We start from the raw sequence: 27,898 nt of genomic DNA on the forward strand, positions 1-27,898 counted from the left end.
TTTTATTCAGTGAAACAGAAATGGTTAAGCCAACATTTCTATACCCATCTACATGGGAGTAAGACCTATTGAATTCTGTAGCACTTACTTCTGAGCTGTAATGTCTTATATGATGCTCTCTCCTGATGAATTATTATTTCATTCATTCACAGAAAATACTATATTAAGAAGGTAATGCTGTGATTTGATTACAGAGTTCAAACTACGTCACATAATAAGATGGCATAGTACTAAAGCTGGAACCTTATATTACACAGAAATACATGTAATGAGCCTTTTTTCATCCCTCGTAATGTCTCGACAGTTTTTTCCTAAAGTATCTCCTACTATGTTTCATTAACTATTTTGTGTTCTGACCTACAATGCATTTTTCTATGACAATAGATTGATTGATTGATTGATTGATTGATGTAATGAGAGTTATGTGAAAATGCACTTCCAATGGGGGACTTTGTAAGTAGAGAGGTGACACCTTTAGTCCACCTTTCTCTGCCTACCATTTCCTCTAAGTGGAATAGTTTTCCAAAGTAGCCTGTGCTTAAACTTATTCACACATTGAGCTTCTCAGATAGACTGGGCTGGTGGGTGAAGCATAGGCTTGATGAGCTTTTTCCTCCCAAGGTAAGGGAAGTGACATAGCCACCTTATGCAGGGCAGCTTATTCTATGGTATTAGACATTTCATGCATTAATTAGAATTAAGCATGTTAGTTATCTGAGGCTGGTTATCCCACACATACAGGGGCATCGCAATAGGGGGCGGGAGGGTGGGGCGCTCCGGGCTCTGCTCTGCGGGGTGCAGCGTGGCTGGGGGGGCAACACGGTGCCCCCTTGCTACTGTGGCGGCGGCGTGGCTGCCATTGCGGAGGCCCCGATGTTTCTGGCCTTGCCCCTTGCTTCTTCCTGGCGGGCTGGAGGCAAGGGGCGGGCCAGAGAGCAGCGTCAGCGGCGGCCGCTGACGCCCCTCACCACTCCACCTCCGCCTGAGTAGGAAGAAGACAAAGCGCGCGGCAAGCCGATCCATAGCGCGCTTTGTCTTCTTCCTACTCAGGCGGAGGCGGAGTGGCGAGGGGCATCAGCGGAGACACCCCTAGCTGCTCCGCCTGAGTAGGAAGAAGCACACGTCGCGCTACGGAGCAGGTTGCCGGGGCTGGAGCACCGCCACCCGGCAACCCACTCCGTAGCACAACGTGTGTGTCATGCGTCGTGATGCATGCGTCAGGATGTGCGACGCAGGCGCGTGACGGACACACGCACACACCGGCGGGGTGCCTTCTGGTTTGCCACCCCGGGCAGCCAGAAGGCTAGCGACACTGCTGCACACATACTTGTCAAGTGCATCATGTATAGCCCCTTCTCACAAGGGTCTTGATTTGGATCTAACCCCTGTGAGTGCTGAAGGCCCTATCCATTCTGGACTAGGGGTGGGGCCCAGGCTCACCCTGCCCTAGTCCACTGACTGCATTTTAATGTTTTTTAATAGTTTTGATTTATGGTGTTTTAAATTTTGGTTTATTGTTTGGTTTTTGCTCTGTTGGGGGTAGGATTAAAATTTCATTTGGTTGGGGCTGAGGATTAGTTTATTTTTAATATAACTCTGAATTGTTTTTGTTTGTTACTAAATAGTTTCTATTGTTTCATATAGTTTTATATAGTTTGTATTTGATTCTTAAGGAGAGAGGGTTAGGGCTGTCAGGGAGTGGGCCCCAGCCAACAGAATGCACGGGGACACCCAATCTCAGTGATCACGGGTAGGAGGAAGAGTTACGTTAAGGCCAGACCATGTCATTACAGAGAAGGCAGGTTAAGTCATTGTTTGAAGACTATTCCTGCCTCCGGGTCTGGTCTTGACCGAATGAATACTGGAATTAGCAAGGAATACCCACATGACCTGCTGTGCAATGCTAGGTCAATGATTCACAAGACGGCTGTCATCCACGACTTGATCATAGATGGAGGACTTGACTTGGCATTTGTGACAGAGACTTGGTTGGATGAAGCAGATGGGCCTGTCCTTGCCCTGCTTGTCCACCAGGTTTTTTCTTACACACAGCTGCCAGCTGCCCAGATCATGTGGGGGGGAAGGGGGGTTGCAGTGATTTTTAGGAAGTCATTAGTTTGCACCAGGCGTCCTATTGGGAAGACCCAGTTTTCTGAGTGCATGTTCCGGAAGTTGGGCAATAGGGGCAGTACAGGATTCCTTCTGGTGTACCGACCTCCCCACTGCACCAAGGATTCCCTGCCCGAGCTGCTTCAGGTTGTAGCGGATGTTCTCCTGGAGACACCTAGTTTGGTTGTCCTAGGGGATTTTAACATCTATGTCGACACGACCTTACAAGGGGCTGCTCAGGACTTCGTGGAAAGCATGGGGCTCTCCCTGAATAAGTTTGGCCCAACTCATAGTCATGGACATGCCTTAGACCTGGTGTTTACCTCTATTGACGTGGGTGATCTGACACTATGTAAAAGCGAAACAAAAGAAGTGTCATGATCGGATCACTTCCTGGTGCAACTGGACTTCTCCGTGATCCTTCCCCTCAGCAGGGAGGTGGGACCGATTTGGATGGTCCGCCCCCGCCACTTAATGGATCCAAATGGTTTCCAGAGAGTGGTAGGGGATGTTTTATCCCACCTTGATGGCCTTTCAGCTGATGCTCTGGTGTCCCGCAGGAATGCGGAGTTAACCAAGACTGTCTGGCTCCAAAGCGCCCTCTCTAATTACATAGGGCCTGGACAGCCCCATGGTTTCCCCAGAGCTGAGGGTGATGGAACAACCACTGAGATGCCTAGAGCGCAGGTGGCAGAAAACTGGTTCCGAATTGGATCGGACACAGGTTAGAGCTCAACGTCAAGCCTACCAAGTGGCGATAGCGATGGTGAAGAGGACTTTATTTACTGCCTCTATTGCATTTGTAGAAAATAGCAGCAGGAGACTTTCAGATGGTTCACAATTTAATGGAACCACCTTTGCCATCGGGACATGGTAAAGATCCCAAGATCTCTTGCAATGATTTTACACTTTTTTGCAGATAAAGTTGCTCAGATTCGGAAAGAGGTAGACTCCACCGTGGAAGCAGGGCAGGGGCAGGAGGGTGCTAGAGTCCTGTCTAGTCAAGTTGCATGGAATCAGTTCCAATCTGTTCTCTGTTCCAATCTGTTCTCTGTGAGGGAACCTTTCCAGGCCCCCTGAAAGAGGTGGCTATTAAACCGCTTCTTAAAAAAAAATCTTTAGACCCGGCCAATATGGCCAACTGTTGCCCAGTCTCAAATCTTCCATTCATGGGCAAGGTGTTTGAGCGGATTGCTGCTGAACAACTCCAGGCACACCTAGAGGATGCGGACCATTTGGATCCCTGCAGGCCTCATCATGGGACTGAAACTGTCTTGGTCGCTCTGGTCGATGATCTCTGGTGGGCTAGACAAACTGTTTCCTAGTTCTGCTGGATCTCTCAGTGGCCTTTGATACCATTGACCACAACATCCTTCTGGACCGTCTAGAGCAGGGGTCCCCAGACTTACCGGGCTCCGGGCCGGTGCCCGCCGCGCCGACTGCGCGGCGGGCCGGAGAGCAGGGGAGTGCGCGCACAGCGGGCCGGAGGGCGGGGGAGTGCGCGCCCGTGCGCATGCGCACACGCACACGGTCGGAAAAAACCGCCGAAAATCGCTTGTGCGCATGCGTATGGGCCTCCCCCAACCCGGAAGTGCATCGGAAATGACCTCTTCTGGGTCGGGAGAGGCCCATACGCATGTGCACAAAGGATTTTCGGCGATTTTTTGCCGATTTTGAAGATCGCCGCCACACCGCGCGCCGTAAGAGCGGGGGTCGTCGCGGGCCAGATTGGGAGGCTAATTGGGCCGCATCCGGCCCGGGGGCCGTAGTCTGGGGACCCCTGGTCTAGAGGAGCTGGGAGCTGGGGGAACTGTTATACAGTGGTTTCACTCCTTCCTCCTGGGCCGTGTTCAGAAAGTGGTGTTCGGGGATGAGTGTTCAGACCCTGGGCTCTCACTTGTGGGGTGCCTCAGGGCTCAGTCCTCTCCCCCATGGTTTTTAACATTTATTTGAGGCCACTGGGAGAGAAAATCAGCGAGTTTGGGCTGGGTGTTCATCAGTATGCGGATGATATCCAACTCTACCTCTCTTTTAAATACCTCTCTTTTAAATGTCCTGTGTGAGTGTCTGGAGGCGGTTGGAGGATGGATGGCGGCTAACAGATTGAGGTTGAATCCTGACAAGACAGAAGTTCTGTTTTGGGGGGACAGGGGGCGGGTGGGTGTGGGGGACTTCCTGGTCCTCAATGGGGTAACTGTGCCCCTGAAGAACCAAGTGCGCAGCCTGGGAGTCATTTTGGATGCAAAGCTGTCCATGGAGGCGCAGGTCAATTCTGTGTCCAGGGCAGCTGTCTATCAGCTCCATCTGGTACGCAGGCTGAGACCCTACTTGCCTGCGGACTGTCTCGCCACAGTGGTGCATGCTCTGGTTATCTCCTGCTTAGACTACTGCAATGCGCTCTACGTGGGGCTGCCTTTGAAGGTGACCCGGAAACTACAACTAATCCAGAATGTGGTGACTGGGAGTGGTCACCAAGACTACATAACACTGAAAGACCTACATTGGCTCCCAGTATGTTTCTGGGCATAATTCAAAATGTTAGTGCTGACCTTTAAAGCCCTAAGTGACCTTGGCCCAGTATACCTGAAGGAGTGGCTCCATCCCCACTGTGAGAAGCAAAGTTACAGGGTGCGACGTACAATGTCCCCACCTTACGCCTTTTGTTTCCAAACCTCTCAAATTATAAAAAGCACTAATAGGGATTTCTGAGGTATCACTAAACCTCTCCACTCTTCCCTATAGCCTTATTGCAATCCAGGGGGATCCCTTGTGGGTTTTACAAATAAAATGAGAGTACTTTTCCAGCCCAAATGTGGCCCGGTATCTTCTTAAGCTCTGGGGTGAATATGAGACTATTCTTAGTGTACACACCAGTAAGGGGTTCTCCTCACTTGAGCTTTCCCCACTGTGAAGCTTTCCTCCCTCCCTTGAACCAGTCTCCCTCTTCCTCCCCCTCTCAGTGCACTCAAGGGACAACAAACTATCCTTTCTGCCTGGGATAGGGGTTTTGTCCCTTTTAATGAGTATCCCCACCAGGTGAGCTACCTCTGCTGGAAAGATCACACCAACGGTAGTTTAAATGGCACTTTAACTTAACATTTAATGTCTTAAAATCTTAACGGTTGCATTCAAGTTTCATGTGTACAAGCATGTGGTTTCAATAGAACTGTTCTTGTTAAGCATATTATTACAAACCTAACCAATTCCTCATCTACACCTACTCTAGTAACCTCCTCCACAACCTCCCACACGCTCACGCTCCCCAAACCCTCTCTCCTGATTTAACGGCTACCCATCCTCTTTAAACCCGTGGCTGTCCCGCCCCTCATGGAATGCCGTCAATCAACTAAGAGGCTGGGTTTAACACTTAACACCCTGGAGTTCTACTCAAGCCAGCCCAATCCGTCACACAGGGAACCAGGCAGAGGGCCTTCTTGGGAGTGGCACCTGTCCTGTAGAATGCCCTCCTTTCAGAGAATAAACTTTCTGACCTTTAGAATACATCTGAAGGCAGCCCTGTTTAGGGAAGTTTTTAATGTCTCATGTTTTATATTTTGTTGGAAGTCACCCAACAAAAGAAGTCACCCCACATGGCTGGGGTATAAATATTACTACTACTACTACTACTACTACTACTACTACTACTGCTGTCTTTCAGAATTTTCTTTCGAAACAATGGTATGGGGAGATCTCCAGAGACACCAAGAACTGGAAGATTATCCTCTGCCTTTTCCTTTTCCCTTTAATAGGCTGTGGTTTCATCTCTTTCAGGTAAATTACTTTTAGTTAATAAAGCTAAAATACAATTGCTGCCATCTTTTGTAGTAAGTACGCAGGCTTTAGGTTTGCTTCCACTGCAGAGAAATCTCCACATCTGCAAAGGGGTGATTGTAATTCCTGGGACAGTTGTACCCTCAAAGGCACCCTAAAAATACTTACATAAATAAAAATGTAATCGCTGTTAATGTCAGAATGAAGTAGCAAGTGGCTGTGCAGCTCCCTAGGCATCCATTGGAGAGATTGCATTGCCTAGATTGGTCTTGTTTGATAGTATCCAGTGCTTTTTTAAGGGGTACTCAAGGGTACGCAGTATTGCCAGCTCTTTTTGTTGTTGTTAAAAAGTGTGACACCTGCTGTAACAACTTCAAGGTGAGTACTGGCACCTATTTGTCTAGTGTTGTTCTTGTGTGCCTCCACTCAGCAGCATGCTCATTTTCAGCTTGGTTAGCCTGTTCTAAGCTGCTTCTTTCTCTTTCACAGGAAAAAGCCAACCGAGAGGAGCAAAAAGATGTTCTTGTATTATGCCTGGTTCTTCACTTCACCCTTTGTAGTCTTTTCTTGGACTGTCATCTTCTACATTGCCTTCCTCTTGCTCTTTGCCTATGTCCTGCTCATGGATTTCCAGAAGGAACCCACCATGCTGGAACTGATCCTCTATGTGCTGGTCTTCATCCTGCTTTGTGATGAAGTGAGACAAGTAGGGAGTTCTTGGAAATCAGCAGAAGTTTTTATTTCCAGGAGATTATTCTAGTTGCAGAAAAAGAGAAGAGGCTCCAGCCCTATTCAGGTCTTCTACTTCTGAGTTTAATCAAGACGTGTGTCAGGAGAGAGAGGATGAACATGCTAGTTTCCTCTGTCACTGCTACCAGTGAGCTGAAGGGAGAACTTTTGCAGTGGGGGATCCTTCTCTGCATGTATTGCCTCCCCATGCTTCAAATATTGTCTCCAGTTTGTGGAGGTTGATGCTGAGTACACCTTTCATCACTTTCCCCTCTTGCAGATTTATTTAACATGGAAGTAGAACACTTGAATGGGGCTCCAGTGGAGTTGAAATCTAACGATTTTCCATGAAGGTCCCAGTAGAGCATTTGGAATTATATCCAGGCCATTATTACTTAACCTGAGTTCATGGATTAATTTATAGTATCTCTGCTGAGGTTGCAATTTGCCACTGCTTCCATTGTACCCTAGTCCATGATGCTATACAGAATTTGTGGCTGGATTAAGATCCTTGTTCAGAGCCAATTCCAGTTAATGTTAACCATGGGGAAGGTCAGTGTCACAGATTTAATTCCTGCGTCTGAGGAGCAGACAAGCGTGGTAGGAGTAACATCAGAGCATCCTCTTACTTCCACATATCTAGTTCTGTAAAACAGCAGGCTGGAGCTCACTAAGCAAAGCATCTATGTTGTGTATGAGCAGTATTGTAATACAGCTGTAATACCTGAGAGGACCCACTGGAGGGTGCAGGGCCAGTTTTAGGTTGGATGAGGCCCTCAGCTCCTGAAGGTCATGGAGCCCTTTATATGTCCAGTTGTCCTTTGTCAACAACAAATTGTCGCTGTTTTTTGTGTTGAATATATGCTATACGGTCATTTATGGCCCTAATATTTATATAAAGCTCTTTGCACATGCAGAATGTAGGCACCCTATATATAGGAATGAGCAAACCAGTGATATTTTAGGGAGCAGGCTGGCAGGAGGAGCCCATTACTTACATCATAGGAGTCTACACAACACAAAGCACTGTTGCTGTATGTAGGTTTTATTTTATTTGTTTTTTGTCTTATATTTTGGAAATGTACATCAAGTTGTTTTCCTTTAATTTTTTTTGGGGGGGCAAAGAGCTTGTTTAGCTTATACGTAAATCTGGCACTGGGAGTGTGGCTTACATCAAGGTGGGGGGGGGGGACAGAGAGACTGACAATGCACAAAGGAAGAAAAAAATCAACTGCATATTTGTTGTTGTTGTTTAGTCGTTTAGTCGTGGACTCTTTGTGACTCCATGGACCAGAGCACGCCAGGCACTCCTGTCTTGCACTGCCTCCCACAGTTTGGTCATACTCATGTTGGTAGCTTCAAGAACACTGTCCAACCATCTCGTCCTCTGTCGTCCCCTTCTCCTTGTGCCCTCCATCTTTTCCAACATCAGGGTCTTTTCCAGGGGGTCTTCTCTTCTCATGAGGTGGCCAAAGTATTGGAGCTTCAGGATCTGTCCTTCCAGTGAGCACTCGGGGCTGTGTGAGCTTGGCTGTGTTGAGTAGTAATTGGTTTGTTTTTGTTGTTGTTTAGTCGTTTAGTCATGTCCGACTCTTCGTGACCCCATGGACCAGAGCACGCCAGGCACTCCTGTCTTCCACTGCCTCCCACAGTTTGGTCAGGGTCTTTTCCAGGGAGTCTTCTCTTCTCATGAAGTGGCCAAAGTATTGGAGCCTCAGCTTCAGGATCTGTCCTTCCAGTGAGCACTCAGGGCTGATTTCCTTCAGAATGGATAGGTTTGATCTTCTTGCAGTCCATGGGACTCTCAAGAGTCTCCTCCAACACCATAATTCAAAAGCATCAATTCTTCGGCGATCAGCCTTCTTTATGGTCCGGCTCTCACTTCCATAAATCACTACTGGGAAAACCATAGCTTTAACTATACGGACCTTTGTAGGCAAGGTGATGTCTCTGCTTTTTAAGATGCTGTCTAGGTTTGTCATCGTTTTTCTCCCAAGAAGCAGGCGTCTTTTATTTTCATGACTGCTGTCACCATCTGCAGTGATCATGGAGCCCAAGAAAGTAAAATCTCTCACTGCCTCCATTTCTTCCCCTTCTATTTGCTGGGAGGTGATGGCCATGATCTTAGTTTTTTGTGATGTTGAGCTTCAGACCATATTTTGTTCTCTCCTCTTTCACCTCATTAAGAGGTTCTTTAATTCCTCCTCATCTATATATATAAAAATGTAAAAGGTCCATGTTGGTGTGCAACCACTTTTCTCTGAAACCGCTTGAGCGATTGCATTGAAATTTTGACATGACGTCCCATACCAATGTGAGAGTGTTTACATAAACATACAGTATATACATGTCACACCTTTCACAGGTAAAAACATGATTTTTTGGGGGGGGACACAGTGCCCTCCAGTGGACTCAAAGGAACATCACCTCACCATTGGCTGCATACTAGCAGTGACATCACAACAGAACATTCCAACCAACTGAATATGGGCCTTTAACAGAAAAAAACTCCAGTGCGGGGGGAACCGGCCAGGCCGCAGGGGTTTGTGAGGGGGGCAGATAGAGCCGTTTGGGTGATGGGTGATGTCATGTGGATGGAAGAGACGTCACACACGGGAACTCTGAAGGTGAGGGGACTCTGAAGGGGGACTCTGAAGGTCCATTTAACAGACACCAAGTGTTCAGAACATCGCTAAAAGGGGGAGTAAATAGTGGCAAAGTGTACCCAGAAAAAGTCCAGATGCCAGTGACAGGGTCTGACATGTGGGTTCCAATGTCACACACAGAGCAAAATGCTCAGCAAACACAGTTTGCAAAGTTTTTCCCTAGATAGGGACAGTGACAAACCCAGAAAAAGCCTGGATACCAATCAAATGCTTCCGACATGTGGGTTGAAAAGTCACAAACCAGGGAGCATAGACTTCTTCCTGTGGTACTAAAGCCTCATACCGAATTGATTTGACTTGCAGTGCGGCATGGGACACAATTCTGGATGGTTTCCCCCCCCCCCAAACAACCCCATTGCTGGTGGCTTACATAGTAAGCAGCTGTGCTCACATGAGTTTTCCACGGATACAGTGAAGGAGATGTGCCAAGTGCACAACTCAAAAACAGCTACACAGTGTGAGAATCTCACCATGTATGTTCAAGAGTTTGCTAACACAGCTGTTACAGATTACGCTGTTGTAGGCGGCTCAACACAGGTCTGGAAACCCGGAGTCTAGAGAAGGGTACAGAGTTTGTCCACAAGGGACAGAAAACCATGCCCAAAGGCTGTATGGGTAAAGGCTATTTCCTTAGTAAAGGAAGCTGGACCACGTCCACAGGATGTGTGTACCAACACTGTTTCCGCAAGCAGGAACAATGGCTAGGGTTCAAGTACCACAAAGCCAACTGTGCAATTTCCTGGTAGTCAAAGTGCTATGACGCCATGACTTATCAGAAGTGCAAGATGGTAAGGCCAATGCCAAATCCAGTTGCAGGTAGTTCCGAAGGTGGACTGCAGCATGGTGCATAAATCGGGGGAGGTTGTTGGGAGATTCATTCCCCGTCTGCAGTCATAGGATTGTTGTGCATCATATGACTGTATGTGTTTTCATTCCACAGAGTGGAACTATTGTTGTGTTCCTGAAGTGGAACTGCTGTTCTCTCTTCACTGCCTGCTATGCTAGAGAGAGGCAGCCATGCTGAACAGCTCTGAATGTCTGAGCTGGGCAAACAGAGAAAGACTCTGCATTTTGCCACAATAAAGCAGTTTAGCCTTATTCAATGGCTTGTGTGTTTTGTTCTTCAAGCTGAGAGCAACCGCAGATAATTGCACTGGCTTTGTCCTTGCTCTGGGGCAGTTTCACAACTGCCCCGGGTGACAAATGCTAACACTATATGCCAATAGATGTCACTGTTGCATAATAAAACTTGAGCTATATTTATATTGGGGAAACAGTTTAAGAAACATTTACATTTCAGCCACTTCCGGTCTGCCGCGCTGGCAAGAGGACGCAGAGACCTCGAGCTCCGAGGTCTCTGGCATTGCGGAGGGGGGGGGAATCCGCAGGGGGGGGCTGATTCCCCACAAAAACCCCAGGAAGAGCGCCCCGGGGGCTTAGAGCCCAGCGGAGCTCTAAACAGCGATTCCTCCGCTGCCCGGAGACAGTAGAGTCAGCCGAGAGCCAGCGGAGTGGAGTCGCAGGAGCCATTTTGGGCACCACCATCACCTCCAAGAAGCGAAGCCCCGAGTCTTCTACCAGCAAGCGGCAGATTCTTCCCAAGAAACAAAAGATTTGGACAAAGTAAGTGAAATCTTTAATTCGAACTTTGGAAATCCAATTGGAACTATAGGAAGAGATTTCAAAAATTCAGAAGTCGATTTCTTCCTACTGTGGATTATAGAGGCGCGAAAATATCCCAAAGCTGAAAGGGAAATTGACTGCCTTATAACTCCAAAGAAAGAAGCTTTTTTTAACCCCTTCTTGACCCTGGAGCTGGCACCCCACGAGGCTCAGCAAGGTCATTAAGAAATAAATTTGACAGCTGTCAAAAAGGGAAAGAAGAAGAAAAAATTCGCTAAGGATATTATTTGATATAAGAAGATGTAAATGATTTTGAAAAATGGATAGCCAAGATGGAGGTCACCGTGTCTAAGGAAGGAAATTTCCAGTGTCTACTGTCTTCTAATCTTCATTCTGCTTGTGGTTAAGAAAGAATGTCAACACCCTATTCAGCAGCCTTCTGGCAGACTGTATTAAACTACTTGGAAATTCTGGGAGGAATGAGAGATCTCTTAAAGGGACAGGAACAATTTAGTTCACCGTGGACGAGTACAGTGGATTATGGTCAGGACCATGATGACATTTCTGAAAAGGAAAGGGATCTCAAAAATCAAGAAGAGGATGATGCTCAACAAAAGGTGGAAAAAGAAGAAGATCAAGAAAAGAGTACCAACATTAGCAGTTCTTGGAACTTAAGTGAGAAAGCAATCTTTGTGGAGAAGCATCACCCCCAATGGATAATGATCTTTGAAAATGGGGAGACTGGGGAAAATGGAAAAGAGAGAAGTGAGATTGAGGGGTGGGAAAAGCAGAGGGGGGGAGGACAGAGACTGGAAGTTTGATTTGGGAAAGACTTGGTGTGGGATGAAAAAACTGGTAAATTGGTAATTAGGTTGGCTGAAAAACGGTTCTGAAATCTTGGCTGGATGAAGGAAATGTTGGAACAAATGGGGGAAAGACTCTGGGGGGGAGAAGAGGGTGTTTAAGAGAATAATGTTAAGATGTGTGGTTAGAGATATTAATAATATGTAATAATTGACATTTCTTGTGGGGGGTGGAGGAAGGGCTGGGGGAAGAAATTTTGGATTTGTGGAGTAGCAATGCTATGTTTAGACAGGTAGTTGGGTGGATAGCCACCTATCTTCCTCCCTATCGACCTGAAGCCTCTGGTGGCAGGGGGGGCTTTGGGGGGGGAGGGAGGGGTGGAAGGAAACCCAATTACAAATTAGACCTCCCTTGGATGGTCACACCTCATGGGTGCCTCTTGTGGCAGGAGGGGGCCTGTGGGGAGGTGGCACGAAGAAGGAGGGAAATAATGTTGAGTTTTAAGAATTAGAATTGGAATTAAGAATAAGAAACCCGCCATAATTATATTTAAGAACTATGAAAATCAGGAAGAAGGGATCTGAGGAAGTCACAAATACAATGTTTAACAAAGTAAGAATTTGAAATTTTTAATTGTTTGTTTGTTTGTCTATTATGCTGGAAGATATAAATGGTTGGGGGGGGGTTCCCTATCCCAATCTCTCCTTATGTCTCGGGGCCTCCTGGTGGCAGGGGGGGTTCAGGAGCTAGGGAGAGGGGGGTGAGGACAAACCCAGCTTTAAAATGGACTACCTTCGACTCTCAACACCCGCAGGATCCACTTGTGGCAGAAGGGGACTTGTGGGGGGAGGGGGGGAAGGTGGGCATAAATGTTTTTCTTTATGTCTTGTCTTTTTGTGTTGTTATATACAACTAATAAAAATTATTTTTTTTAAAAAGAAACATTTACATTTCAGCTCCTAAAATATGATAGCATTCCTGAGCTACAGGTGTGTTTACAGCCATCTAATGTGTATTTTTTGCAGAAGTACAGATTTTGTGTGTAATTTTGCAGCTGTATATTCCCAGATCCCTGTAACATCTCTGGGTTGCATAAATATTTTCCATTGTCATGGACCTGCTTGGCAATCTCGTTGCCTTGCTTTGCAGCTGATACTCCCAGTTGCCACCCACAAAGTCATACTAGGCTCATGCGTAACAAGGTGGGAAAATGAACTCATAAAAAGGCTATGCAAATCAGTATTCATATGAAAACATTTGATAATGTTAGATAGGAAAGAAGCAAATGAGATGAATGAAAGCTGTCAGGAGTATTTCTAAAAATAAGGAACATGAGCTGGTGGATCTGACACAAGGGATCTGGCACATTCTATTTTTAAAAAATCATTTTTTTAGTCTTCCAATACAAACAGCCAATTATAATATTCCAAACACAATATTCCAATTACAAACAATACACTAAAATAAAACAACCAAATTGTAGTCCAAATTGTTAATTATTAAATTTTTTCGGACTCCTCATATTCTGGACCTCTGAAGCATATTTCCAATGTCTCATTCTTGCTCTTCTTGTTGGTTTCCTGTTTTCCACATTCCGATCTTATCATTTTAAAGTTCTCCATCCCTGGCTCTGCGATTCTCAATCATGTCCAAAATCATATGTCCTTGCATCCATCGAGTACAGTTTTGTTCAAAATGTAAGTTTCCCCAACTTGTTTAGCAGCGCAGCTTCTCCTTCCTCATTCCGATCTCTGTTCCGGGCTGTTATCCAAATCTTCTTTTGAAGTTTTCATTACGCATTCACTCTCAGCTTGTTAAGTTGTTAACTTTTTCCCCTCCAGGCTGTTGTCCAAATCTGTCTTTGATGTTGGCATATGTTTGCATTTGCAATGTAAATGAACTGTATTCCACTGATATAAATCTGCTAGACATCCATTTAGCTTCTCTCTTGCACTTAATGAAAGTTCTGCAAACAAATGCTCTGTATTTTATCTCAAATTATTGTCTTGAATCACTGCAAAGTCAGCCAACAAGCATCTCCCACTTCCCTCAAAACAGGGAACAACTTTCATTTTTCTATTTTTGCTGTGTCACAGGTGCCATCTTAATTCTTCTTTTCTTTATCAAGCCTTTCAAACCAAACAAAGTTGCGCAGTTGAGTATTTAATTATAAATAGAAGTCCATCTGTACTCCTCAAAATAAATTAGGTTTCTTAATGAGGCTTGGCATAGAAAACCAACTATAAGTATTGAAGTAAAGAAAGCACATACCAGTCCTCTGTAATCCAAAACATGACGAGAATCAAATTGAACTCCTAGCTTAAACGCCAGTTTTTTTTCCAATCTTCTTCAGTCCAGACTATGTCTGCTTATTGTCCAAATCTAATTATTTTATCCAAGCAGATATTCCTGACTATGGAAGTGGCTTCGGAGAGTCCCAGCCGTACTGTGCTCTGTGACCCAGTGTCCTGCCACTTGCACAATGCAATCTCAGACAATCTGTGGGTCTTCGAGACAGTCTTCCCCCATCCTGGGGAGTCGGTAGAAACGGGAAGTCAGGATCTGGCACATTCTAGTGCAGTTGGATCTGTGATGGTCTTATTCAAGGCATGGTCATTATTTTTTTAAGGGGGTTGCTTCAATCCACATTGCAAAGACAGTATCCAAGGGCTATAGCAATGAGATTGTATTGAAGAAGAAGAGGAGGAGTTTGGATTTGATATCCCGCTTTATCACTACCCGAAGGAGTCTCAAAGTCTCCTTTCCCTTCCTCCCCCACAACAAAGACTCTGTGAGGCGAGTGAGGCTGAGAGACTTCAGAGAAGTGTGACTAGCCCAAGGTCACCCAGCAGCTGCATGTGAAGGAGTGGGGAAGCGAACCCGGTTCTCCAGATTACAAGTCTACTGCTCTTCACCACTACACCACACTGGCGTGTAAATAAAAACAATATGATATATAGGGGGAATCTGTGCTTAGTTGAGGAGTCCAGAGAAGCATCTTAATCAATATCCTTACTGTTTGACATCTTATGTATTGTCCTTTTGTTTGTATTCAATTATTTTAATTATACTACAGATGTTGCAGCTATAAGATATTATTAGCTAGCTTGCTTTGCACACTTACTTGGGAGAAAGTCTTGCTGAACAAAGTGGGGTTTACTTCTGCATAAGCATGGATGAGATCAGGCAGCAGAGTATGTTATTTATTTATGCTTTTATATCCCACCTTTCTTCCAAGGACCTCTCCATATTATCCTCACAACAACCCTGTGAGGTAGGTAAGGCAGAGAGGCAAGGACTGGCCCAGGGAGCTTCTGCCAGGCCTCCCAGCTTTTAGTCCAGCACTGCACTAGCTCTTCTTCTATTAGCTTCTGGAGTCATGATTTCTCAATGAGCAGTGTTAATATAGATAGGAAGACTATGCCTTGTAAGTAGAGATCAATAAGGTTGGTTTGCGGTATTGCTACATTATGGCAGGAGGAGCCAATGTGGTGCCCTCCAGGCTGTGACTCCCATAAGCTCTGATGATTGGAGTCCAACAACTTCTAGCAGCTTCCTGTGCTCTGGAATTCCCAGTACATTGGCTCCCAGTACGTTTCTGAGCACAATTCTTTTTTTTTCAGAAAGTGCTATCAGTTTATTTTTCACATACACTTTCAGCCAGCAGGAATAGTTTGCACCTTAGTGGAATTTGGATACCCAGATGTTAAAAAATAGGCATTAAGTACATTTATTGCCAGTGATGCATTTGAGCACCCATCACATAAGGATGACATTCATGGCTTTTTCTCCAAAAGCATATACAAAGCTAGAGTAAATGACTGTACAAATCAAGACTATATTACATGGGGCAGAACCTTTCAGTAAGATTAGATTAAGTTAGTGTTTAAGCATACTGGTCCTATACAATCTCATTATGGCAGTTAGAACCATCAGTAGTTTTAAGAGATGTCTTCAATACTTTCCCATACTTTCTGAGCACAATTCAAAGTGTTGGTGCTGACCTTTAAAGCCCTAAACAGCCTCGGTTCAGTATACCTGAAGGAGCATCTCCACCCCCATCGTTCTGCCCGGACACTGAGGTCCAGCGCCAATGGCCTTCTGGCGGTTCCCTCACTACAAGAGGCCAAGTTACAGGGAACCAGGCAGAGGGCCTTCTTGGTAGTGGCGCCCACCCTGTGTAATGCCCTCCCACCAGAGGTCAAAGAAAACAACAATTACCAGACCTTTAGGAGGCATCTCAAGGCAGCCCTGTTTAGGGAAGCTTTTAATGTTTGATGGATTTCTGTATTTTAATATTTTGTTGGAAGCTGCCCAGAGTGACTGGGGGAACCCGGCCAGATGGGCGGGGTATAAATAATAAATTATTATTATTATTATTATTATTATTATTATTATTATTATTATTATGAACTCCTACCTTTTTTGGGTGACTTTTGTCTTCTTTTCCCCCTTTAGTGGTATATGAATGGTAGTAAGTACTTTACCGACTTGTGGAATGTTATGGACACCCTTGGGATTTTTTACTTCATAATAGGAATAGTGTTCAGGTGAGTTATAATGCCATTACTGCACCTGGGTTTGTTTTCTGCAAAGCTACTAGACCAGTGGTCAGCGATGATGGGAATTATAGTCCAACAGCAGCTGGGATGCAAGATTGAGAAAGGCTGCACTAGACAAACATGTTATGATAATGATAATGATATAAGGTGATGCTTCCTGGGGTGAAGCTGAGGTATTTTGGGGAAATGGGGTGGGAAGGTGTCACCCTGTCATAACATCTGATCTGACAGAAAACAAATTGTGCCCAAATTGATGTTATTAAGTGGGAACACTGAAAACTGGAATTTTTGTATATCTGTTTCTTTGCACAGGCTCCATTCTTCAAATGAGGCATCCTGGTATTCTGGCAGAGTAATTTTTTGCCTGGATTACATTATTTTCACTCTAAGACTCATCCATATTTTCACTGTAAGCAGGAATCTAGGACCCAAGATAATTATGCTTCAGAGAATGGTAAGGACTATGATTGATTCAATATGAAATGTAATTGTCAAGCCTGAGTCTCCCAGAGGTCTCTCTGTGTAAATAAAGGTTTAAGTAGTCATGGGGATATAAAAGGGAGAATGACTGTATGGTTTGGGCCTACAGCTTTCCTTCTGTCATCTGTGTGCTGATAGATTGATTCATGATTAATCCTCTGCAAGGGACGTTAGTGCGGGAACTCTGCAGTGCCTGTCAGTCATACCTGTGACAAATCTTCAGCAACAGCCCTGAATTACAAGGTAGAACGTCCCTTCTAGGGCTCAGATTTGAGGCCAGCAATACTTTCCTGCGCTGCAGCCAATTGCTGTGCTACAGAGAGCTGGAGGTTGTGTCACCAAGCCCCGTCCCAGCTGGCAATTGGTTTCTTGTCACGAGAGGTGGGTCTGTGTGCATGTGCCACATCTGCAGATACTTTTTGCAAAATCTTGCCATCATTGATCTTATACCTTCATTGAGCAAGGAATGAAATTTGGCAGCACTTACACAAGTGTTTTGGGCTGAAACTTCATTCTCACATTATGTAGCAGAACAGGCATGGGTGCTGAGCACAAACCCTTCCCAAGCCAGAAGACATATACACTTGGGGGTGTAGCACTCAGGAGGTCCAGGACCCTGGGCTCACAATTTTGAGTGGGCACAAACTAAGTGCCCCCATGCAGGCGCTGGCTTCTGCCGTGATTCCTGTCCCGCCCAGGCGCGTCCTGCTGGGTCCTGTCCTTGGCTCCCTGTCCTTCCCTGCCTACCGCCAGGGGTCTCTGGGCTCCGGAGCCCAGCCTGGCCTGGCCTCACTGCTGCATCTCCAGCCCCCTTGCTGAATGGCCAGCCAGCCAGCGATCCCTGGTCCTTGCTCAGTGCACTCCCTGGGTGATGAGCATGTGCAGATGGAGGGAGGTGGACAAGGGGCGACTGCAGCATGGCCACTCTTCTCTGCTGGTGTTGTGGGGGCTGCGTCAGCCAGTTGAGCTCCCCTCTGCGTGGGCAGCGGGCGCTGCAGCGTGGCCCCACTTGCAGGAGAGGGGTTGCTCCAGTGGCATTGGCGGCGAGGGCTGGGCTGGCATGGCAGGCTCCCTTTACCCTCCACACCCTGCCGGTGTGGCACACCCTGCATGCAGGCACATCACGCTGCACTGCTGTGTAAACTACACGAGGAATTAGGAGCCAGTGCAGATGTTGAATCATTTCCCATTTGTTATTCCACATGCTAGTTTTCATCTGATATGGGGACTTCTCCTCTTTGGAGGAGCTACTTCTGTGATTTAGTGAAAGTATATGTGGTGATTATAAAACCCCACCTACCATAATCTAAGTAGCTCCTGCAAGCTCTCATGAGCACTCATTTCCATGGTTATATACTGAAGTGAATAGAGTACTTACGGTACTTGGGCAATTATGTGCTGGACTTAGCTGGCTACAGCAGCATCTGCCCTGGCTGTTTCCTCTAGGGCAGAGCTGGTGCCCTGGAGCACAGGGATGTGGGGTGGGTGGAGTCTGGTGCCTTCCAGGTGTGGCTGGACTCCAATTCCCATCATCCCTAGCCATCGTGGCCCAATATCTGGAAGGCCACAGCTTCTGCATCCCTGCCTTGGAGACATCCCTGCACATAGCTCTGATTTGCCTCAGGTGTTTTTGTATCTTTTCTTAATTCAAAGCAAAATAAACAACCAGGAGTGTGTGACCTCTGCAAAGCAGCTAAGTGAGACTTTCTCATAAATAGATGCACAGTGAGAAGCAAGAGACAGTTTCCTAAGTTTTAAAAATCTTTTTCCCCTTACCCTTCTGGGTGGAATGACTTTACAGAATCACCCTGACATTGTGTTTTAAATGTTCCCTTTCACAGCTGATTGATGTCTTCTTCTTCCTGTTCCTCTTTGCGGTGTGGATGGTGGCTTTTGGTGTAGCCAGACAAGGGATCCTGCGGAAGAATGAACACCGCTGGGAATGGATATTTCGATCTGTTGTCTATGAGCCTTACCTTGTAATGTTTGGCCATTATCCTACAGATATTGACGGTATCCATCCATACAATCCCAATGAGCAATGGGTCAGAGTAATAAGGAGATATTAGTGGTACATAGCTGCCAAGTTTTCCCTTTTCTCGCGAGGAAGCCTATTCAGCATAAGGGAAAATCCCTTTAAAAAAGGGATAACTTGGCAGCTATGTAGTGGTATCCTGTTTTAGTGGAAAACATGTGCTGCTAGAATTCATGTAGCTCTTTCAGTATCACAGACGCTTACTGAAATCAGTCTGGTGTTCACAGGGCAGAGTGATCTTGTAATGAGATCCAAAGGACTACAGCAGGCATCCCCAAACTTTGGCCCTCCAGATGTTTTGGCCTAGAATTCCCATCATCCCTGACCACTGGTCCTGTTAGCTAGGGATCATGGGAGTTGTAGGCCAAAACACCTGGAGGGCCGCAGTTTGGGGATGCCTGGACTACAGAGTCTAAAGTGGACTTATGTTCAGTTCAGGTCATGATACATCCAAATTGAATCGGCCCACACCACCTACACAATTCATGTTGGGACAATGCCAGTCACTTTCCTTGTAGGGCCAGAAGGAAGATTGGAGTGGCAAAAGTTTGCATGCTGAATAAAATCTCATACAGAGTTGTATTGTGATGCCATTTAGTCCTAAATTGTGCAGCCAGCCACATGGGGATTCTGTTTTCTGGGCACATCTTTGCTCAGCAGGTATTCACTTCTGCACAGTAATCCCTACAATGTACAATTTTCACAAAGTTATCTATATAGGATTCTAGCTTTATGCACTCCTATTAGGCAACTAGATTAGCTCAGCAAAATCCAGAGAGACAACGAATGTGCTGACAACACATGTTATGAGTTTGATGTCATAATCTTAACAATAGCTTTGGAATTTCAGGAGTCTTTTCTGTTCTTTTCATGATAGGTACCACATATGATTTTAATCACTGTACTGTCACTGGGAATGAATCGAAGCCTCTGTGTGTAGAACTGGATTCCAACAATCTTCCCCGATTCCCGGAGTGGATCACCATTCCACTAGTGTGCATCTACATGCTCTCCACCAATATTCTCCTGGTTAACTTATTAATAGCCATGTTTGGGTATGTAGACTGATGTGCTGGGTGTAACTCCACAGGATGTGGCTGGTGGTTTTGAGATCTTCTTAACATGAGTTCTAGCTGCCTACAAATTGTTTGGGAAGTGAATGCAGCAGACTGGATCACACCAGTTATCTATTTTTAGTTCTTTTTCAATGGTTAATCTGTTTAGAATAGGATTAATTTCAATCCAACATATGATTTTATTCTCCATAAGGAAGGTTGTAATTACCAAGGCATTTTAATTAGTGATGTGGTATGATGTGGCAGCACGTCAGCAACCAATAGCCATTTTTAGGTGAAATAACATTACCATCACAAACTGTCAAATTACTTAACTGTTTTCTGCAAAGTTATTCTTCATCAATGCAATGTGATTTTGAATAGAAATGGATTCTTATGCTGCAGGACACAGCAGGACTTACTTCTTAATAAACATGTGTAGGATTTCACAGTAAGTGGGATGGCTCTGATCTTGATGAAATTGAGATACACTAGTTCAAAGCAAGACTTTTACACAGCTGCTCCTCTGCTTACACAGTTTCCCTAACTCTACCCTTTCTACTGTCAATATACTCAGACACTAATAATAATAATAATAATAATAATAATAATAATAATAATAATAAATACTTTATTTATACCCCACCTATTTGGCAGGGTTTCCCCAGCCACTCTGGGTGACTTCCAGCAAAATATTAAAAATCAATAATTCATCGAATATTAGAAGCTTCCCTAAACAGGGCTGCCTTCAGATGTCTTCTAAAAGTCAGGTAGTTATTTATTTCCTTAACATCTGGTGGGAGGGCATTCCACCACTACCCAAAAGGCCCTCTGCCTGGTTCCCTGTAACTTCGCTTCTTGCAGCGAGGGAACCGCCAGAAGGCCCTCATAGCTGGACCTCAGTGTCTATGCAGAACGATGGGGGTAGAGATGCTCCTTTAGGTCTACTGGGCTGAGGCTGTTTAGGGCTTTAAAGGTCAGCACCAACACTTTGAATTGTGCTCGGAAATGTACTGGGAGCCAATGTAGTTCTTTTAAGACAGGTGTTATGTGGTCTCGGCGGACGCTCCCAGTCACCAGTCTAGCTGCTGCTAGATGTGCCCAAATGAGGAAATGCATTCATACTTGAAGAAAAATCAAAATGATTAGAATAAGGTAAATAAACAATAAGTATAAAAAGTGAAAAAGCAATGGAAAAAGCCACATGTGGCGTTTGTATTTTTAATTGAAAGAACAATGTAATATTAATGATAGAATTTTAACCAGTGGTTACAGTATATAAACTGGGAAATAAAAATATGTGCCACCACTTGCTACTGAGCTGTAGCAAGTTCCCAGGGGATTCCTTTGGGAAGTCAAGGCACAGTAGAGGCTAGTGTCTTTAAGAAATGGGGTTTATTTTACACACATTTGCACCTAAGAGCCTTCAATGGAGGGGTTGCAGAACATGACGCCCCAAGAGAGGTTCTCCATGCTCCTCTCTCAGCTTTAGCAAGCTTGGGTCCAAAGCAAGCAGCCAGCACACAGGGAGTTCTCCCCTGGTCCCCCAGTCCAAACCTCTTTTTAAAATGCCACATTTTTTCCTTCCATCTATGTCACCACCCACTGCCCCCCTGGAACTCCTGCTCCCAGCTTGCATCATCAGACACTGATAATCCTGAACCTGGTCCTAGCTCACCATCCTCTCATGGGAGGAGGGACTCACACTCCTTTGCTCCTTTGCAGCACAGGGTAACTCTTGATGCCAGTTGCTCATTATCTTCCTTTCTGGTACATGATGATTCCTGGCCAAGAAACTGATTCAGCCTGCATTTTTATGTTGCTAAGCTGTTCTTGCACCTGTGTGAAAACTTCAGGCATTTAGTAATCTCCTACAATTTGGGGGGGTGGGGTGGGGGTGGGGGGTCTGGTTCCTAGGACTTTTAGGTGACTCTGCCCCCTGCAAACTCATAACACTAGTGTGAACTCCCCTCCGTCTTGTAAATCTTGAGGCTTTCATAGTCCCTGTAATTGATCTATTATCACCAACCCTTACCATACTTTTATTTTTTTTAAAAATTCCTTCAGTAGCACCTTAAAGACCAACTTGGTTTTTATTTTGGTATGAGCTTTCATGTGCATGCACACTTCTTCTGATACCTAAAGCACACTTCTTCAGATACACTTCTTCAGATACCTTCAGCATCTGACGAAGTGTGCATGCACACGAAAGCTCATACCAAAATAAAAACCAAGTTGGTCTTTACTGAAGGAATTCTTTTATTTTGCTTCGACTCAGACCAACACGGCTACCTTACTTTCATGTATGTGCTGATTTTGACATATTAGATAAGGAGCAAATGTTGATATGGAACTAATAACCCCGTGTGTTAATCTATCCATTAGTTATACTGTTGGATCGGTTCAAGAGAACAATGACCAAGTATGGAAGTTCCAGCGCTACTTTTTGATTCAAGAGTACTGCAGCCGCTTAACTATACCATTTCCTTTTGTCATCTTTGCCTATATCTACATGGTGATGAGGAAACTTTTAAAATGCTGCTGTAAAAATGAATGTAAACAGCCATCAATTTGTTGTAAGTAATGCAGTATTTTGCACAGTAACTATTTATGAGATGAAGGGTAGGAGTCACAGAAGTGTATGAAGGCTTCTCAGACAATTGTTTGTCCAATGTTGCACTTTCATTTTGAGAGATACTACATTTGAAATGTAAAAATGGCCCTTCATTGGAACAAAGGATGGGGTGCAAAAGAGAAAACTAGCTAAAGAGAAAGCTAGTTTCCAATACAGTGGTACCTTGGTACTCAAACACATTGGTTCCCAAATGCCAAAAACCCGTAAGTGTGTGTTCCGGTTTTCAAACATATTTCAGAAACAGAACGTCCAATGCGGGTGTCGGTTATTGTTTCCAGGGCGCATTCACCAATCAGACGCTGCGAACATTTCGGAAGTCAAACAGGCTTCCAGAACAGATTAAGTTTGGCACATTTCTTTTTGCTATTTCTTTTGCTTTTTTGTTTTTGAGGCTTTTTCAGTTCATTTGTTTTTGTGACTGTGTAGGAACCCAGTTCAGCTACTGATAGATTGATTGTGTGACTGCAGAAATGGATCCAAGCAATGACTATAATCAGTGCAGGTAAGAAAAAATCTAATTTTGATTTTATCATCTACAATACTGTCTTATTTATTTTATAGTACAGTACATTGATTATTGATTTCATTTTTTGAATCAATGGTCTCGTTAGATAGTTAAATTCATGTTAAATTGCTGTTTTAGGGACAGGTAGGTAGCCGTGTTGGTCTGACGTAGTCGAAACAAAATAAAAAAAATTCTTCCAGTAGCACCTTACGGTAGAGACCAACTAAGTTTGTCATTGGTTCAGTGTATCTGCATGCACCCCCTTCATGGATCAATGCCTTGTCGTGGTGAAGGGGCTTGAATAACTCAGAGAAGCTATGAGCTATGCCATGCAGGGCCACCCAAGTCATAGTGGCGAGTTTTGACTAAACGTGATCCACCTGGAGAAGGAACTGGCAAGCCACTCCAGTACACTCCAGTATCCCTGCCAAGAAAACTCCATGGACAAAGACAACAGGCATATAAAAGTTATGACGCTGGAAGATGAGCCCCTCCGCATCAGTTGCGGATATGCCTGGAAGCGAAAGGAAAGTCCGATGCTGCAAAGAAAAATATTGCATAGGAACCTGGAATGTAAGAACCATGGATGGAGGTAAGCTGGATGTGGTCAAAAATGAGATGACAAGAATAAATATCGACATCCTGGGCATCAGTGAACTAAAATGGAAGGGAATGGGCGAATTCAGTTCGGATGACTATCATATCTACTACTGTGGGCAAGAATCCCATAGAAGAAATGGAGTGGCCCTCATAGTCAACAAAAGAGTGGCAAAAGCTGTAATGGGATGCAATCTCAAAAATGACAGAATGATCTCGATACGAATCCAAGGCAGACTTTTTAACATCACAGTAATCCAAGTTTATGTACCAACTACCAGTGCTGAAGAAAGTGAAATTGACCAATTCTATGAAGACTTACAACACCTTCTAGAAATGACACCAAAGAAGGATGTTCTTCTCATTACAGGGGATTGGAATGCTAAAGTAGGGAATCAAGAGATAAAAGGAACAACTAGCAATGAAGCAGGGCAAAGGCTAATAGAGTTCTGTCAAGAGAACAAGCTGGTCATCACAAACACTCTTTTCCAACAACACAAGAGACGACTCTACACATGGATATCACCAAATGGGCAGCATCGAAATCAGATTGATTATATTGTCTGCAGCCAAAGATGGAGAAGCTCTATACAGTCAGCAAAAACAAGACCTGGAGCTGACTGTAACTCAGATCATCAGCTTCTTATAGCAAAATTCCAGCTTAAACTGAAGAAAGTAGGAAAAACCACTGGACCAGTAAGATACAATCTAAATCAAATCCCTTATGAATACACAGTGGAAGTGAGGAACAGGTTTAAGGATTTAGATTTGGTGGACAGAGTGCCTGAAGAACTATGGATGGAGGCTCGTAACATTATACAGGAGGCAGCAACGAAACCCATCCCAAGGAAAAGGAAATGCAAGAAAGCAAAATGGCTGTCCAACGAGGCCTTACAAATAGCGGGGGAGAGGAGGCAAGCAAAATGCAAGGGAGATAGGGAAAGATACAGGAAACTGAATGCAGATTTCCAAAAAATAGCAGGGAGAGACAAGAGGGCCTTCTTAAACGAGCAATGCAAAGAAATAGAGGGAAACAATAGAAAGGGGGAAACCAGAGATCTGTTCAAGAAAATTAGAGATATGAAAGGAACATTTTGTACAAAGATTACCATTATAAAGGAGAAAAGTGGTAAGGACCTAACAGAAGCAGAAGACATCAAGAAGAGGTGGCAAGAATACACAGAGGAATTATACCAGAAGGATATGGAGGTCTCGTACACCTCAGGTAGTGTGGTTGCTGACCTTGAGCCAGACATCTTGGAGAGTGAAGTCAAATGGGCCTTAGAAAGCACTGCTAATAACAAGGCCAGTGGAAGTGATGATATTACAGCTGAACTATTTAATTTTTTTAAATTTAAAATTTTAAAAAAAATTAAAAGATGATGCTGTTAAGGTGCTACACCCAATATGCTAATATTCCATATTTGGAATATTTCCAATATGGAAAACTGTGGCCAGAGGATTGGAGAAGATCAGTCTACATCCCAATCCCAAAGAAGGGCAGTGCCAAAGAATGCTCCAACTACCGCACAATTGCGCTCATTTCACACGCTAGCAAGGTTATGCTTAAAATTCTACAAGGCAGGCTTAGGCAGTATGTGGACCGAGAACTCCCAGAAGTGCAAGCTCGATTTTGAAGAGGCAGAGGAACCAGAGACCAAATAGCAAACATGCGCTGGATTATGGAGAAAGCTAGAGAGTTCCAGAAAAACGTCTACTTCTGCTTCATTGACTATGCAAAAGCCTTTGACTGTGTCGACCACAGCAAACTATGGCAAGTTCTTAAAGAAATGGGAGTGCCTGATCACCTCATCTGTCTCCTGAGAAATCTCTATGTGGGACAAGAAGCTACAGTTAGAACTGGATATGGAACAACTGATTGGTTCAAAATTGGGAAAGGAGTACGACAAGGTTGTATATTGTCTCCCTGCTTATTTAACTTATGTGCAGAATTCATCATGCGAAAGCTGGACTAGATGAATCCCAAGCCGGAATTAAGATTGCCGGAAGAAATATCAACAACCTCAGATATGCAGATGACACAACCTTGATGGCAGAAAGTGAGGAGGAATTAAAGAACCTTTTAATGAGGGTGAAAGAGGAGAGCACAAAATATGGTCTGAAGCTCAACATAAAAAAAACCAAGATCATGGCCACTGGTCCCATCACCTCCTGGCAAATAGAAGGGGAAGAAATGGAGGCAGTGAGAGATTTTACTTTCTTGGGCTCCTTGATCACTGCAGATGGTGACAGCAGTCACGAAATTAAATGATGCCTGCTTCTTCGGAGAAAAGCAATGACAAACCTAGACAGCATCTTAAAAAGCAGAGACATCACCTTGCCAACAAAGGTCCGTATAGTTAAAGCTATGGTTTTCCCAGTAGTGATGTATGGAAGTGAGAGCAGGACCATAAAGAAGGCTGATCGCCGAAGAATTGATGCTTTTGAATTATGGTGCTGGAGGAGACTCTTGAGAGTCCCATGGACTGCTAGAAGATCAAACCTATCCATTCTGAAGGAAATCAGCCCTGAGTGCTCACTGGAAGGACAGATCCTGAAGCTGAGGCTCCAATACTTTGGCCACCTCATGAGAAGAGAAGAATCCTTGGAAAAGACCCTGATGTTCGGAAAGATTGAGGGCACTAGGAGAAGGGGACGACAGAGGACGAGATGGTTGGACAGTGTTCTCGAAGCTACGAACAGGAGTTTGACCAAACTGCGGGAGGCAGTGGAAGACAGGAGTGCCTGGCGTGCTATGATCCATGGGGTCACAAAGAGTTGGAAACGACTAAACAACTAAACAACATCTGCATGCACACGAAAGCTCATTCCAATGACAAACTTAGTTGGTCTCTAAAGTTCTACTGGAAGGAATTTTTTGATTTTTTAATGCTGCTTTAGGGGTTGCATTACTTTCTATGGGAAAGCATGCCTTGGTTTTGGAATGCTTTGGTTTTGAAACGGACTTCTGGAACAGATTGAATTTGAGAGCCAAGGTACCACTTTAGAGGGTTAAGCTAAGACTCAATAGGACTTTTTTCTGAACACCTAGCTGGTCTTTCTGAATTGGGCTGTAATAGCATCAGATCTTCTGAAACTACTGTGGTTACTGTTTTAGCTGCATTCAATAGCTCTTTGTCTGCTTTGTCAATAAATATGCTCATGTTCCAATTTGTTGTGGATTTTGTATCTTGAAGGTTCAAAAAATGAAGATAATGAAACGCTGGCATGGGAAGCTGTCATGAAAGAAAATTATCTAGTAAAAATCAATATCAAGGCTAATGATTCCTCAGAAGAGTATGTTTTCTTGCTTTCTTTGTCTTTCCTATTTAATCAAACTTCAGAGCCTATATTTTATTCTGAAACCCACACTGGACACCTTGCAGAGCTTCATGTTCTTAACGACTTCTTCAATTGATTCATATATATTGACTTTCCATTTAAGAATGAACAGTTAGAAGAGTTCTGGTGCTAATAATACAAGCCAACTTGTAAAGATTTCAAAATATGGCTATAGATATTAACTGTTTCCAACATTTTAAAAATAGCATAGGCAATTATCCCCAAAGCCACCAGGGCAATGATGAAAGTATATTTTAAGTAACAACACTAGAATGAAATAAAACTATATTTGAAAGTAGTAGCTTTAGTTTTTATTTTAAACTCTATCTCATTTATGTATAATGTAGGGCTTCAACCTGATTTAAGAAATTTTAATCAGTTGATTGTACAAGGCTATTAACTGATTAAATTTACAAATAGGTAAAACAAGAAGCACAGGTACTTTGTTTTTTAGATAATGTGCACATGTATTTTGTGGCAGGCAACATCTTACTGGTAGAAGAAGCATCTTTTGACCCCCCCCTCCCCCCATGGTGTGCAGAGAGGGAGTAAGGACTCTCCTAAGGATTACATGACATGGCTACATTCATAGGAACCAACTCCTAGGGGCTTCGGGGGCTTCCGGCCCCCCGTAAAATATTTGAGGGGGCTGCTCCCCAGTTGATGGGCATTACCATTCAAATGGTGTGCATGCACCACGTCATGTGATTGATTATGCGGGGTGGGGTTTACCTGTCCCCCCCACTAATATTTTATTCAGGTTGGCACCCCTGGCTAGAATTGTGTCTCTAGTTAAGACATCCATAAATCAAAGCTTCATTCCTGATGGTTATGTTTCCTTTCACAGAATGGCCCAGCGATTTAGACAACTGGATATGAAGGTACATTAATAATAATAATAATAATATAATAATATTAGTAGTGTGGGGAAAACTTATTGTTTTGTTTATACGCTGTTGAAAACTACCGTATTTATGCAAATCTA

At 44.3% G+C, this 27,898-nt stretch overlaps 1 protein-coding gene across 1 annotated transcript in view; it reads left to right on the forward strand.

Annotated features, from left to right (window-relative positions):
• The window catches only part of TRPM8 (transient receptor potential cation channel subfamily M member 8), a 52,506-nt gene extending 25,517 nt beyond the window's left edge, over positions 1 to 26,989 (forward strand). The window contains exons 15-22 of the mRNA XM_035139135.2: positions 5,768 to 5,880; positions 6,370 to 6,586; positions 16,161 to 16,252; positions 16,577 to 16,718; positions 18,586 to 18,757; positions 19,657 to 19,834; positions 22,220 to 22,410; positions 26,769 to 26,989. Coding sequence (XP_034995026.2) covers positions 5,768 to 5,880; positions 6,370 to 6,586; positions 16,161 to 16,252; positions 16,577 to 16,718; positions 18,586 to 18,757; positions 19,657 to 19,834; positions 22,220 to 22,410; positions 26,769 to 26,989 — 1,326 coding nt within the window. The remainder of the gene's footprint in view (positions 1 to 5,767; positions 5,881 to 6,369; positions 6,587 to 16,160; positions 16,253 to 16,576; positions 16,719 to 18,585; positions 18,758 to 19,656; positions 19,835 to 22,219; positions 22,411 to 26,768) is intronic.
• Positions 26,990 to 27,898: the final 909 nt, after the last annotated feature.

The sequence above is a fragment of the Zootoca vivipara genome, chromosome 1, assembly GCF_965207765.1.
Source record: "Zootoca vivipara chromosome 1, rZooViv2.hap1.1, whole genome shotgun sequence".
Taxonomy (NCBI): Eukaryota; Metazoa; Chordata; class Lepidosauria; order Squamata; family Lacertidae; genus Zootoca; species Zootoca vivipara.